This window comes from Clytia hemisphaerica, unplaced genomic scaffold (assembly GCF_902728285.1).
Source record: "Clytia hemisphaerica strain Z4C2 unplaced genomic scaffold, Clytia hemisphaerica genome assembly, whole genome shotgun sequence".
Lineage (NCBI taxonomy): Eukaryota > Metazoa > Cnidaria > Hydrozoa > Leptothecata > Clytiidae > Clytia > Clytia hemisphaerica.
The window spans coordinates 32,902-46,604 of record NW_027104403.1 but is presented as its reverse complement, the minus strand read 5'-3'; the positions used below and the strand labels follow the sequence as shown (position 1 = coordinate 46,604).

General features: G+C 37.7%; 2 protein-coding genes across 2 annotated transcripts; one reads left to right on the top strand and one right to left on the bottom strand.

The window, feature by feature from the left end:
- Window positions 1–1,360: 1,360 nt before the first annotated feature.
- Window positions 1,361–3,688, bottom strand: LOC136819965 (uncharacterized). Its single transcript, XM_067076197.1, has 4 exons — window positions 3,396–3,688; window positions 2,805–3,195; window positions 2,382–2,656; window positions 1,361–2,087 (listed from the first exon to the last, which is right to left on the bottom strand). The coding sequence occupies exons 1-4, from the start codon at window positions 3,526–3,528 to the stop codon at window positions 1,447–1,449; spliced, it is 1,440 nt and encodes a 479-aa protein (XP_066932298.1). The 5' UTR covers window positions 3,529–3,688; the 3' UTR covers window positions 1,361–1,446.
- Window positions 3,689–6,520: 2,832 nt separating this feature from the next.
- LOC136819962 (uncharacterized) lies at window positions 6,521–7,039 on the top strand. The gene has a single exon (XM_067076193.1). The coding sequence runs from the start codon at window positions 6,521–6,523 to the stop codon at window positions 7,037–7,039; it is 519 nt and encodes a 172-aa protein (XP_066932294.1).
- The last annotated feature ends 6,664 nt before the right edge of the window (window positions 7,040–13,703 follow it).

Below are 13,703 nucleotides of genomic sequence, written 5' to 3'. Positions count from 1 at the left end.
TTTTGAAAGTTCCCTCTTTTTCCCTAATTCTGCTGTATTAGCCTCCTTTTCGAAAATTTTCCACCCAGGATGTTTTTATTCCAACCCCCCCCCCGCTTATTAATTTTTGAGATTTTTTCTAACCCCCCTGCTTATTCCAAACCCCCCCCCGGCTATTAGGTACCCGAGAGTAATAATTGAAAATGAATAGTAATTTTTAGGTTCACAGTAATTGTTACGTTATTTTTATGACCACATTGATTATTGGGAACCCCAGATTGCCATTATATTAATAAAATATATTACTCGGTCCTCCAATTTTCCAGTGAAAAGAAATCGGATTCGAAAAGTTATCTATTTTGTTTTTAGGAAAATGCAGGAAAATGTCGACGATGGAAGTCTAATAACCTCGTTTTATGGGATTCCTCTCCCACTGGAAAAGAATGTAAGAAAAGTAGTAAGAAAAGTTTGATGTTCATTTTTGATTTTTAAACTATGAAAAATAGAACAATAAAATTTGAAAATTACTTGTTATCATTTGGCAAGGCAACTTTACATTTCGTTGGCATTAATTTTTTCTGTTTCATCTGCCTACAAATATTCTCAGAGGTCAACTTTGCTTGTGCATCTTGAGCATCTTCTTTCCCGGGGAAGGGGGCACTTATATAGTTCGACCCACGGCATGTGCCGCCCTTAAGGGTAGGTTTTTCGAGACCCTTGAAAAGGACTGTAAGGCTAAGGGTGTACTTTTGATAGAGTGCACTATAAGCTTTTAGCTGGATACACTGTAAGGGTGTGTTTGGGGATTGCTGAATTGCAAGTCTGACAGTAAAAATCTAATGTATCTTTATAGTTTTAACCCACTTTGGATTTGTTTTACATATTGTGTCGACACCTCCACTCATGTACTCATTTTCAGATGGCTTCAGCAAAAAAAGATATTAAACGAACTATACTTTAAAGGTCAGAAAAGTTCGGTAAAATGCACTGTGAGGGTACTTTTTCAATGCTCAAGCCATTTCTTCGGTGGTACATGCCGTCACTTAGACTAGTATAGTCGTTGAATGAAATAACCGGATGTTTGAGAAACATCACATCGGAAAATCTTACTAGAGTGGTAAAATCGGGAAACCGTATCTAGAACGATATTCTCAAATTTCAATGTTATTTCCCTCTTTCTCGGTGCGTAATTTCCCGTGTGTACGTTTTCCGATTTTACCTAACTAGTATCCCAACTCTAAATCTTTGCGCGAAAAGTAATAACAGACTTGTTCACAAGTCTAGCCGTCACTTAGAAGTCGGGTGCCCCCCCGGGTCTCCTTTCCGTCACATTCTGCGGAAGGCGGACGAACTAAAACTTAAAATAAGAAGAAAAAAAAACTAGAGAAAACTAACTAATTTTTTTCAAAATCAGGGATCGTCAAAATTAACTTCAATTTTTTTAAGGATAAACGTAATCCATATATTTCAACATCCAGCATTCTTATTATAAAAATAATGCAAAAGTACTTTCGCCTTGAGTGAATGAAAAGCCATCCCATAATTACGACCATCAAAACTTTCCAAGTTCTTACTCAACAACGTACCATCAAAAACCTCTACACCTAATTGTTTTGCTTTTTGCTTTATTCGGGTATTGAATTCTCGCCTCTTAGTGTTTGATTCTGGAGAAATCACTTCATGAAGTGTTTCAACTAGATAGTGTGGCCATGGACTGTTCTTTTTCAGTTTGACCATGTATTCAAAGAAATAATGAATAAAGCTGCGGTAGTCGGAGTTGAAATGAGTTCCGGAGCTCAGAATGACGTACGTATTTATTTGACCGTATAACCCTTGCAACATTTTCTCGGTGTCTTTGCTAACAAACGAATCAAAATGTGGATAATAACTGATCTCAAAATGTTCTCCGTCGCATATCCCACCATAAACCTCTTTACTACTTCGAATCAAAAATCTTCTGCAATCGTGATTCAAGATTTGGTGTGCACCAGTACAGTTCTTTTGAGCATTTGGGTCAGCTCTAAATCTTTTTGCTATCCCTGCATCTTTATAGTTTTCAGTTAATAGCGATACCAGTGAAATGAAGAAATTTCTTGCTTGACTGTCACCTGCATAACGAAAAGATATGAAAATGGTATTATTATCGTATATCATATTGGATTTTCGGATTATAGTTCATAACTGAAATATATCCAATATATTTCCGACAGGAATAATTTTGTATCCAAGTTATCTTCCTTCCCAGTGATAACTTTTTGATTGAGGAGGGTTTCTTATTTTAGAGGATCCCTTGAAATGTACAAAGGAGCTTAGTAAAGCTCAAATTGCAGATGTAGAACGATAAACTCGGTATACAGATCCCTTGATGGTTAAATTATCAGAAAGTATTATATTTTGCATACCAAAGAATATCAATCTCTTGACGGTTTTCGAAAGTACATTGCACCATATTTTCTTCCCAAGTTTCTTATCAAGTCTACAATCATTATTTTGTGGCAGCCATGCAACATTTTGTTCAGACATCAACTTCTTCATATCAAATGATGTTGGTTGACCACAATGTTCTTTTGTGTTTCCACAAAATCCTGTAGATTCGCAACAGCAATGTGAATTTGATCCTGTTGAATTGCATAATGCTGCTAGTCTTGTATTTGGAATTGGAAAGTGAAGGCCACATCTGAGAAGTAATATAAATAAAATAAAATAAATAATTTCGTCGTTTTCGACAATCCAGATAAAAGTGCGCTACAGATAGAGATCATGTGGTGTTGAAAGTAAGAGTCTAAAAAATGTCTAAAAAGTGTAAAACGAACTTGTAAGTTCACCTTGAATCCTTTCGAGTCATGTGTATGGGAAGTCCTAATTTTGTTCGTATTTTCTCAATTGAATCTTGTTGCCATGGGTTTATGGTATGGTGTTGTTTAGACCAATGACCCTTAACAGCTTCATGTAAAACATCAGCGCAATATATTTTTTTAGGTTGACAATCTTTTTTTAGTATGAGAGTTGTTTGTTTGAATGTAGGTGAAGATTTTTGGTGAGAATGGTTGACTTGATGATTCTGTTGGTGTCCTTCTCCTTCTGCTTGTGTTGCCGGTTTTGAAACATCCAGCTTGAGCTTGATGTCAACCACGAGTAAAACAAATAAAACAGCTACAACTATTCCAACCACATAAATAGTTGACTTATTCAAAGTCACTTTCGATTGGCCAGTTCCTAAAAATTGAAAAAAGGAAAGTTTGTGATTATACCTACTTAGTCCTACATACCTTCTAAAACCCAAGATAAACAAAAATCTGGGGAAAACCTCTTTGAGGGATTTCCCTATCATCTATGCCGTAAGGGTTGATTATAGATTTTTAGTTAGCAAGGACATACACATCCTTCGTTAACCTGAGGGTTTATTGATTACTCACCATGATTGATTAATTTGTTATCATAATGTTCTTCTTCCATCGTTTGACCACGAGATTGTTTCAATCTTTGTTGATATCTTTCCCTCCAATTTTGTTTTGGACTACCCTTCTTATATTTGCCAAGATGCGACATTATAATTATGTGATTTTAGATGGGGTTGTTTTGGAAGAGCTTTAGATCACTCAAAATAACACCAGTGTGAAAACCTCTTTTATTATAGGTTCGTCGATATAATTCTTTTTTTTGTTGCCACGATACGATAAGTAGCGAAAATTTGGAGTATTTCAAATTCACCATACATACATAAGACACGTTTTCCTTTGTTTTAACGGCTATCAAGCAATGATATTCTTTTCACTTTTTAAACAATTTCCTCCCGCCATTTGATTTTCAAATGATTCCCATTTGGTTACTTTCGCAGAATACACGTTTTTTTATAAGAACAATGTATGTAAGAACATAAGGCTTCGCTGGTCAAACAATCATCATCATTATATGGATTCCACCCTCAGGTGCCAAGAATCGCCGTCGCGTATGGCAGTCTCCAGGTCAATATAATGAAGCCGAGTGTCCATGTTGACTGCGTTAGTAAAATTTAAATTTCTCGATCTTTGAACCAACCGCTTGGTCAAACAATTAAGAACATTCAAGTACATTTTAATTTAAGGTTCCGCAGACTTTCGTAAATTTCGCAATTACGGTAAAGCATATTATCAAAATGCTCTCAAAATACAACAAACGAAGGCTTCAAAATATTTTGACGCTATAGAATAACACTCAAAGGTCATCTCACGGCATGTTTGTGAGTGTATCGGTGAATCTTTCTTCCATTCCAGAGGTTGCCATTCCAGGATTGCACCACCTTATTCTTATTACCGTTAAAACATGATGGTGGAAGAAGGGTGAACAATAATGTCATTACTGCGGACAAGGCTTGTACATGAGAAATTGGTAAAAATCATCCCGTTGTTTTTACAGAGTCTATAATAGTTCCATGAGAAAAGTAATCATGACGACCATCCAAGATCTTGGATGAAGTTCAAAGTTGATATTTTATTCCCGTCGTTGAAAACACAACTAAAAAATCATCAATGCTTTTTAAAATAATTCAGTGATAGAGAATCATAACACAAAGTCTGTCTATTATTTGAAGTTTACAGCGATCCCAAACGGCAGGACGAGTTACCTAATGTAGATGGACTGAAATACCCGGCAGCACCAGGCGTTGGCTTCCAATTGAATGACTTTAACAACAAGGAAGTAGATCAGTTTGTTAAGAAAGCGAGAGCCAAGAGCGCCCCAGGAGGTAATGGTGTCTCCTACAAAGTTTACAAATATTGTGATCGACTCCGCCAAAGGCTCTTCCTGTTACTGAGGGAGCTTTGGCGCAAGGGCAACTTGGTGGATGACTGGTGCCAAGCCGAGGGGATTTACTTACCTAAAGAGGCTGAGTCAAAGACGATCGGGCAGTTTAGACCAATCTCAATTTTGGATGTCGAAGGGAAGATTTTCATGCGGATAATTGCAAAGAGAGCGGTAAGCTTCCTGCAAAGCAATGGATATATAGATGAAAGCATCCAGAAAGCAGGGGTCCCTGGTATTCCTGGCTGTATCGATCACGCTTTCGCTATCTGGGACACCATTCAGGAAGCAAAGAAAGACAAAACGGACCTAAACGTTGTATGGCTTGACTTAGCCAACGCATATGGGTCTGTACCTCATGCTGTTCTTATGAAAGCAATGGACTTCTTCTATATACCTGTGAAAGTGAAGAATTTGATGAAGTGCTACTATGATAAATTCAAGATGAGATTTACCACCCAGTCATTTACAACCGAGTGGCACCGGTTGGAGGTTGGGATTGCTGCTGGATGTACAATTTCTGTGATCTGGTTTATAGCTGTGATGGAAATGATACTCAGATCGGCAGATTGCACTGAAGAGACAGGCAAGGTCCAAGCACCAAAAAAAGCGTTTATGGACGACGTGACCCTTCTAACTCGTGAACATGATAAGATGCAAAAGGTCCTTGACAAACTGGATGAACTAATAACATGGTCCAGAATGAAGTTTAAAGCCAAAAAATCACGCAGCCTCACTTTCTCTAAAGGACGTCAAGTGCAGCGGAAATTCCAAATATCAGGATAAATGATGCCCACCATAAAAAAGCAACCAGTAAAAAGTTTAGGTCGCTGGTACGAAGGAAACCTTAATGACAAAGGAAGAGGTGTGCAGATCCAAATCCAGCTGGAGGACGGTCTTAAAGCTATTGACGAGACTAAACTACCGGGGAAGTACAAAATTTGGTGTCTTCAGTTCGGACTTTATCCCAGAGTTGCGTGGCCACTCATGATGTATGAAACAGCAGTAAGCAGGGTAGACATAATGGAACAGAAATGTAATGTCAAGATAAGAAGGTGGATAGGTCTCCCACGAATGACCAATACTTCTGCTCTTTACCGGAAGAAAGGATCGCTGCAGTTACCCTTAACAGCCATATCAGAAATCTACAAAGCTGGCAAGGTGCGTACGGTGATGATGCTGCGAGAGTCAGCAGACACTGAGATCTGAAGTAATCCACCAGCTGTACACACAGCACGGAAATGGAATGCAGAAGACGAAACTAACCAACTCATCTCGTCGTTACAACATAAGGACATTGTTGGATCGACACAATCGGACATGAAAGGTCTTGGAGTTAACGCCTTCAAGCCCTTTGCTTCAATGAACAGAAAAGAAAGACGTGCTGCTGTCTGCAACCACATCAAAGATGTGGAAGCAGAGAAAAGAGAACTACACATTATTCAATGTGCACAGCAAGGTCAGATGACCAAGTGGGAGGAAAATGTTGTTGAATGGAGAATCAGCTGGAATGAAATCTGGAATTGGAGCACGTCACGTCTAAGCTTCCTTGTTCGTTCGACTTATGATGTGTTATTATCCCCAGCAAACCTTGTCAGATGGAAAGTGGCAACTGATGACACATGTCGATGCGGAAAAACTGGAACAATGAAACATATTCTGTCAAACTGTGTTCTAGCCCTCAACCGTTACACCTGGAGGCACAACGAGGTACTCAAAATCTTGTTCCATGTGACCGCAAAGCAGCTTGATGCAATAAACAATGGCAAAAGACCTCAAAAGACCAAAATCTGCGGTTCAATCAAATTTGTGCGACCAGGGCAAAGACTTCATTCGACCTGCCAAGAAAATGATTGATGACAAAAGATGGACAGGGACCTGGAATATCTCAGCAGATTTACCAGAGCAGCAGAGTTCCTTCGTCATCCCGACTACGAAAAAACCTGACATCGTTGTTTGGTGCACAGAAAGGAAGGTTGTGTTCCTAGTTGAATTGACCGTTCCCCACGAGGACAATATCAATGCTGCTCAAGTACGAAAAGATTATCGTTACGAAGAGCTGCTAGAGAAATGCGAAGATGCAGGTCAGGACGCAACTCATCACTCAGTAGAAGTTGGCTGTAGAGGTTTCGTTGGCAATAGATTGAAGAAGTGGCTCATCAACATCGGCCTCCCCAAACGCACAATCAACAAGTCGATAAAGGAATTAGAAGAGGTAACTGAGAAAGCAAGTCACTGGATTTGGTTGAAGAGAAATGACGAGTTTTGGCAAGAGGAATAAAGAAGAATGACAGTGAAGTAGGCAACCGATTGCCTTGTGCAAGTTGGACCTACATGACTGTTTTTGTCGTCACCAACAATTCAACCAGCCACAACCAGTTGGATTGGGACTCATTTCAGTGAGGGGGCCGGTGCGTTATTGATACCGTCGAGAGGAAGGCCCCGAAACGGAACGCATTCTCTCCTGATGACCCATGAAGACTGGATCCGGTATGCGGAGCAATGTGGCTGACAATCACTTACCAAGGTAAGCTGTTATTCATTTCGATTCAATTAAAGTGGCATTTCCATAATTAACAGTTTAGTAATTACTGTTATACAATTGGGAATCATGTAAAAGATTTCTTTCGAAAGAAACTCATTTCAATTACACTAGGACTATGGAGGTTTCTAGGGAATTTGTAAATAGTAAACTGCATATTGATACAGTGGGTGCTTTTTCACTACGCTAGATTGATAAGTCTTGGTGGTTCTCATCAACGGTCCTTTTCATAAATTTCTAAGGGTTGTAAAAATATACAATGAAGATTCGTGCTTAAACATCAGATTTTGATCGCTACATATTAGCATTCCAGATTTAACGTCGAAAATTGGTCATTCAACCTTTTATTCTCCAAGAGAGGGGTAGAGCTCTCTTGGCTTAATGACAATTAAACCAAAGATACACCGAAAATAGATTGTTTGCAATAAGATAGCAGACCCAAAGGTGTGTGTCGCCATAGAGGTATAAAGAAAGACAGGAGATGAATTTGTCGGAAATTGGTCGTTAAAGTCTTTTGATTTCTTTTATGTAATAAATCAAAAGAAATTCTAGGCTCGCCCGATGAAATAGGACTTTTTAGTAGAACTCAAGTTTGCTCTGAATATTCTTACTATCAGCATCGAAGATTTCCAGCCTTCTAATATACAAGAATAAAATAAAATTTAGCTCCACGAAATAAGCTTGCGTTCAATTTTGTCATCCATTAAATTTTGTTTTGAAAAGATATTTTCTCAAGCCAGAAAATGACAAGTTCTTTATAAGCACACACAATTTCAGACCCAATTTGTAGACAAAAAGTCGCTGGAGAATTTTGGAGGTAAGTATTAAGCAATAGAGTTCACCTTGAAGAAAATGTTGATCGAAAAATCTTGTCATTTGATGAAGGATTGCAAAGTTTACAGGCCCTTTTTCAATCCAAATATTTTCTTACACCAATGTCAGAAACAATGAATCTCGTCCCATTTTATTTCCAACACTTAAGTTAGCCAATAAGATTTTACCTATCAACAAAAGAGCTCATTAAAAATGCACGATATATGAGATTATGAGCATGCATACCTCGTAATATTTTTAATCGTAGGGCGAGCATTTCTTTGAATATCAATTCAGAGCATCAACATTTATCAGCAGCAGTGGCGGCCTGGCAGGGGTTGCAGGGTGTGCAGTGCACCACCCAGAAAGATCTGAGAGGGGCGCCAAAAGTGCTTTTTAAGGGGGGCGCCAAATTCTTTATGAATTTTAATTGGGCAATTTGGCGCCCTTCGGCACGTTTACAGCGGCTAGTTCGAAACACGGGTCACGGGTCCGGGTCACGGGTTGCGGGGCACGGGGCACGGGGTGACGGGGCAGCTCAGATCAAAGTAATTCAAACAGAAAATGTTTTAAAAACACTAAAAATTATCGAAAAAATCAATTTAAGGTATTTTATCCACGTATGACTATTTAAAACGCTAAAACCTAACCACGTGCTTTCCACGTGCTTTCGAAGTTTGCATCGTGTATAATGCAGACCAGAAAACACCGCAACATATTACATACATATAATAAGCTTATATTATCAATAATACACTTTTAGTGTTATATGCATGTTATATGTTATACGTAAGTAATATACATATTACAACTCCCATCGCCTGAAAAGCGAGCTTTCTCACGAAAATGATAGTACGGCTATTGTTAAATCATATCTCATTATATCCCCTCCATCACCTTGAGTATGAACATAATTTTAATGGATAATAACGTAGAAATGATGGTATTTTATAAATGTGTCAATATTTTCCACCTACCATTATGAATTTTTAATAAAAATGACGTAATTATACTCATATCTCTAAAACCACTATCTTGCAGCATTTAATCATTTTAAAACACGTCAGTACTATTATATGTGTTATGTAGTACGTGTTATGAATTATACGTCATGATATCGTTATATTTTTTCCGGTCTGTAAATTGTATGCCCCGTGACCCGTGACCCGTGTTTCGAACTAGCCGCGTTTACAGCGCCTTCTATGAGTACAATGTTAATTTTTTTCGCCTGCGGCGCTTTATTTTCTTGATTTTACCCTCTTGCATCCTTTGTCTCAATTTTTTCAAAACATTCAATATTGAATCAAAAGTGTATCCACCAGGGGTTAAAGAGAATGCTCACCCCCAAAATGAGAGATTGCCAAAATGATCAAAACTTGTCGATTCTCGCTGTGGTTTTGTGGTCTTATACTGACTAAATTTCTCCGTTTTAGAAGATCTCTTAAGCTGTTTGGCCTTTTTACACCAAAATTTTTTGCCTGCCGCGCCACAATTACAAGGAACCCTTCCTCCCAACTTCTGAATTTTTGAGGCCTCTTTCAGCCATTGATCTTTAATAGAGAGTAAAGTAAGACCAGCGGCGCAAAAGTTTAAAGATTATCTGGTAATTTTTCTGATAAGAGTTTTAGAAAGCAAGAATATCTAAAATCGACTAAATCGACTTACCATCCAGGCATAAAATTTCCATTTCAAAGATTAGGGCCCGGGGGGGGGGGGGTACTACCCTTGTCGACCGACGGGGGTGCTCCGCTGGGGTTCGAAAAATGGACCCTACGTGGGACTCGAAATTTGCAAAAAAAGTGACCCTGAATGGGACTGAAATTCCGAAATTTTCTCAAATTTTCTACTTTTTCCCAAAATTTTCCAAAAATAGGCACCCTACGAGGGACTGATTTTTCTATTTTGGTGTTTTTGCAACCCTACCTGGGACTCGTGGAGGTTAAAAAAGGTACCCTGATCAGCGGAGCATCCCCGTAACCCATCTTGCCCTAGTACCCCCCATCGGGGATTAGGGTTACTTTCAAACAGTCACTGCTCCTTACAGTTTAATATTTTCACTTAATAATGGAGGGCGCAAATAAGGACAAAAATACCAGGGGTGCTAAATTCATAGTTTGCACCACCAAAAAATTTAAGCCAGGCCGCTCTGAAGCAGTGAAATGGTTTGGTTTTTGCATAAAATGAAAGAACTGCCCCCACTGTTGGAGAACTGTTTATAAAAACGACTGACTTATAACTAAATTCAATTAAATTTTGTCAACGATGCTGCAATTAACTCCAAATTCAAAGGGTCGTAAACGCTTTGACAACTGTTTTGGGAGTCAGTAATGTTTTCATATAAATTTTCTTTGTTTCAGCTAATCGATTTTCGCCAGACAGTCTCAGAGAAAAAGCATCCAGTCTGCTAGACATTAAAATTTGCACTTCATCTTTGATTCTTTCTACAATTAGCAGTGGGCTATAGAGACCTTTTTTTTCAAAATTAAGTTTGCATAATTTTTTTTGGTTGGTTGGGACCCAAATAACATAAATCTAAGATATTTTTGGATATTTCCAAAAAATGGCGGTTCTCCGCCCTTTTTTATGCCCAAAATGGGCCATATAAAATTATATAAAATTAAAAAAATTAGGTTTTCAGGCCAAAATGGACGGAAACCGGTAAAACCCAGTGTCTTCCCGGTTTCCGTCCATTTTGACCTGAAAACCTAATTTTTTTAATTTTATATACATGGTTACAGGTACATAATTGCTACATTCTTATCCTGCTTTTTTCCAAGGAACATTTTAAGCCTAATTTGAGGTTTGTAGCACGAACAGCGCAGATTTAGGTTTTATTTCCAGGCAAAAACAATTTTTTTCCCAGGCAAACCCTTTTTTCCCCAGTTTCGGTCAATTTTGGCCCAATATCCAAATTTTTTTAAGTTTACATATATGGTAGAAGTATTTAATTGTTACATTCTAATCCTACTTTTTTCCAACGAATATTTTGACCCTAATTTGAGGCTTGTAGCACAAACAGAACAGATTTTATATTCTTTTCCAGGCAAAACCCTGTTTTTTCGCAATTTTGGTCAATTTTGGCCGAAAAACCTAATTTTTTAAGTTTATATATATGGCAGAGGTATATAATTGTTACATTCTAATCCTACTTTTTTCCAAGGATCATTTTGAGCCCAATTTGATGGTTGTAGCACCAACACAGCAGGTTTTAGATTTTTTTTCCAAGCAAAATGGCCCGAAAATGGCCCATTTTGGGCATAAAAAAGGGCGGAGAACCGCCATTTTTTGGAAATATCCAAAAATATCTTAGATTTATGTTATTTGGGTCCCAACCAACCAAAAAAAATTATGCAAACTTAATTTTGAAAAAAAAGGTCTCTATAGCCCACTGCTACTACAATGAATAGATTGACACATGCGCGATAAAATTTATATTATTGGTCTTCAGAGGTTAATACATTCTTTGAAAACTCAACCTCTGATACTCAGGGTATATTCTTATTACTAATTTAATTGGTGTAATCATTAAAAGGACCGAGTATTATATTTCGCACCCTTTCTACAGGGTGTCCCTAATTAAAGTATCGAGTTTGAACATGCGATTGAGTAGAAAAGTTTGTGTGTGTTATCGCTAAAATATAAGAACGTTCTCCATCACACAGGCTTATTACAAAAGGTAGTTACAACGTATAAATTAATCGTAATGACAAAGAAAAAAAAAAGAGGGAGAGCTTAAAATACAATTTTGTGAACATGCACATAAAACTTTCTACTCATAGTTGTGTTTCGACTCGATACTTTAATTAGGGACACCCTGTACAATTATACCTTTTTTTATAAGAACATCCAAAATTTTTGAAGCCTTAGGATGTTCTTAACTTTTAAGTTTTAAGCCTATACATAAAAATATTGTTAACACACACCCTTCTCACAGTCCAAACGGGAACCCTTCCCACTGGAAAAATTAGCTAAAATAACGCCCCCATTTAAAAATTTTACTTAAAATTTTGTCCACGCTTAAAATAATCGGATAAGCAAATCCTCACTGCAAAATAGTGTGCTATTATTTCTATCCCCACTAATTTTTCTGGCTCGAAAACATTTATTCAGAGTATTCTCTGGCGTCAATCAGTAACGTAAATAAATGGGATATACCGTGGGATACGCAGGGACGAGGTTGCTCAGTTGGGATAAAAATAACGGCCTCAGTTGTTAGTTTCAGAGTCCAAAAAGCCATGTTCTAACTTGTTCTTGATATTTTGGCCAATTTGCTTCCATATTCTGGCTTATGTTCTTATTTAGTTTGTTCTTATAAAAAAACGTGTACAATCTTTAGACCTCAGGCGCTTTTGCTTTCTCACCTTTGTTCTATGGTTTTCTATCCAGTCCAGGCGATTTTTTTCCGAGAATTCTCTTTGACGTAAATCGATTACGTATTTGTACGTAATGTTTACTAAACTTGATTATGATTGGTCGATCAAGTCCAGAATTCGAGCAAATCGGAACTACTTTTCAAAATGGTACGCCAGTCATGCTTCGTAGTCCCGCTGCTGAGGTCGAAAATTGTTTCGTTTCGTGATACATCTCTTAGATCTAACTTTTTTTGGTGGAAACTCGCGATTTAGTATGTGTAGATTACAAAATCGAAAAGTTTCCGCGATTTTCTAGTGCAAGTGTCGAGAAAATCGACTTAAAAGTTGACTTTTATCGAGTTAATCGATTTTAATCGATTTTCATGAACTTAACAGTTTTCTAGGTCATGAGTTTTCACTTTTATGATGCATTTTGCTTGTAAATACTAAAAGCCATCAAAATATTACACTAATAATTAACTCAAGCGATGAAAATGTAGGAAAAAAACGGCTAAAATCGATAAAATCATCGATAAAACATCGAATGTCAACTGAAAAACTCCGAATGAGTCTGTAGACTTCAAAAATTGTCTGATTTGGCTGAAATTTTGCACACTTGGCCCTTGGGGGAATATCTGCAGATCTAAGTTTTCATTTTTTGAAAATTTTGATTTTTGGGGTCTGGGGACGAGCTTTTCGTCAAAACGAGGCTGAAACTTAGGGGCGGCCTGCAGACCTTAACAATGGTCAGATTTTGCTGAAACGTTGCACACTTGGCCCTTGGGTGAATATCTACAGATATAATTTGCCATTTTTTGAAAGTTTGGATTTTTGGGGTCTGGGGACGAGTTCTTCGTCAAAACGAGGCTGAAACTTTAGGGCACACTGTAGACTTAAGAAATGGTCTGATTTGACTGAAATTTCGCATATTTGCTGCGTTAGTGAATATCTAAACATCCAGTTTTTTAAAAATATTTATATTTGGGGTCCGGAGACGAGTTTCTTGTGAAAACGAGGCTTTGCGTGGGCAGCCTGTAGACTGGACAGGGTTAAATGGATGAAATTTTGCAAACTTTTCCATACTGATTTTCCTTTTTTGAAATTGTTTTGAAAGACCAGAAACATGTTTTCCGTCGACGACACTTAATCCATGGGAAAATTTTTACGTTAGCTCCAAAGAAAATAAAAATTGCTCTGCTGGATCATCTTCAGTTAGCGAAATTTGTAGACGAATGAAC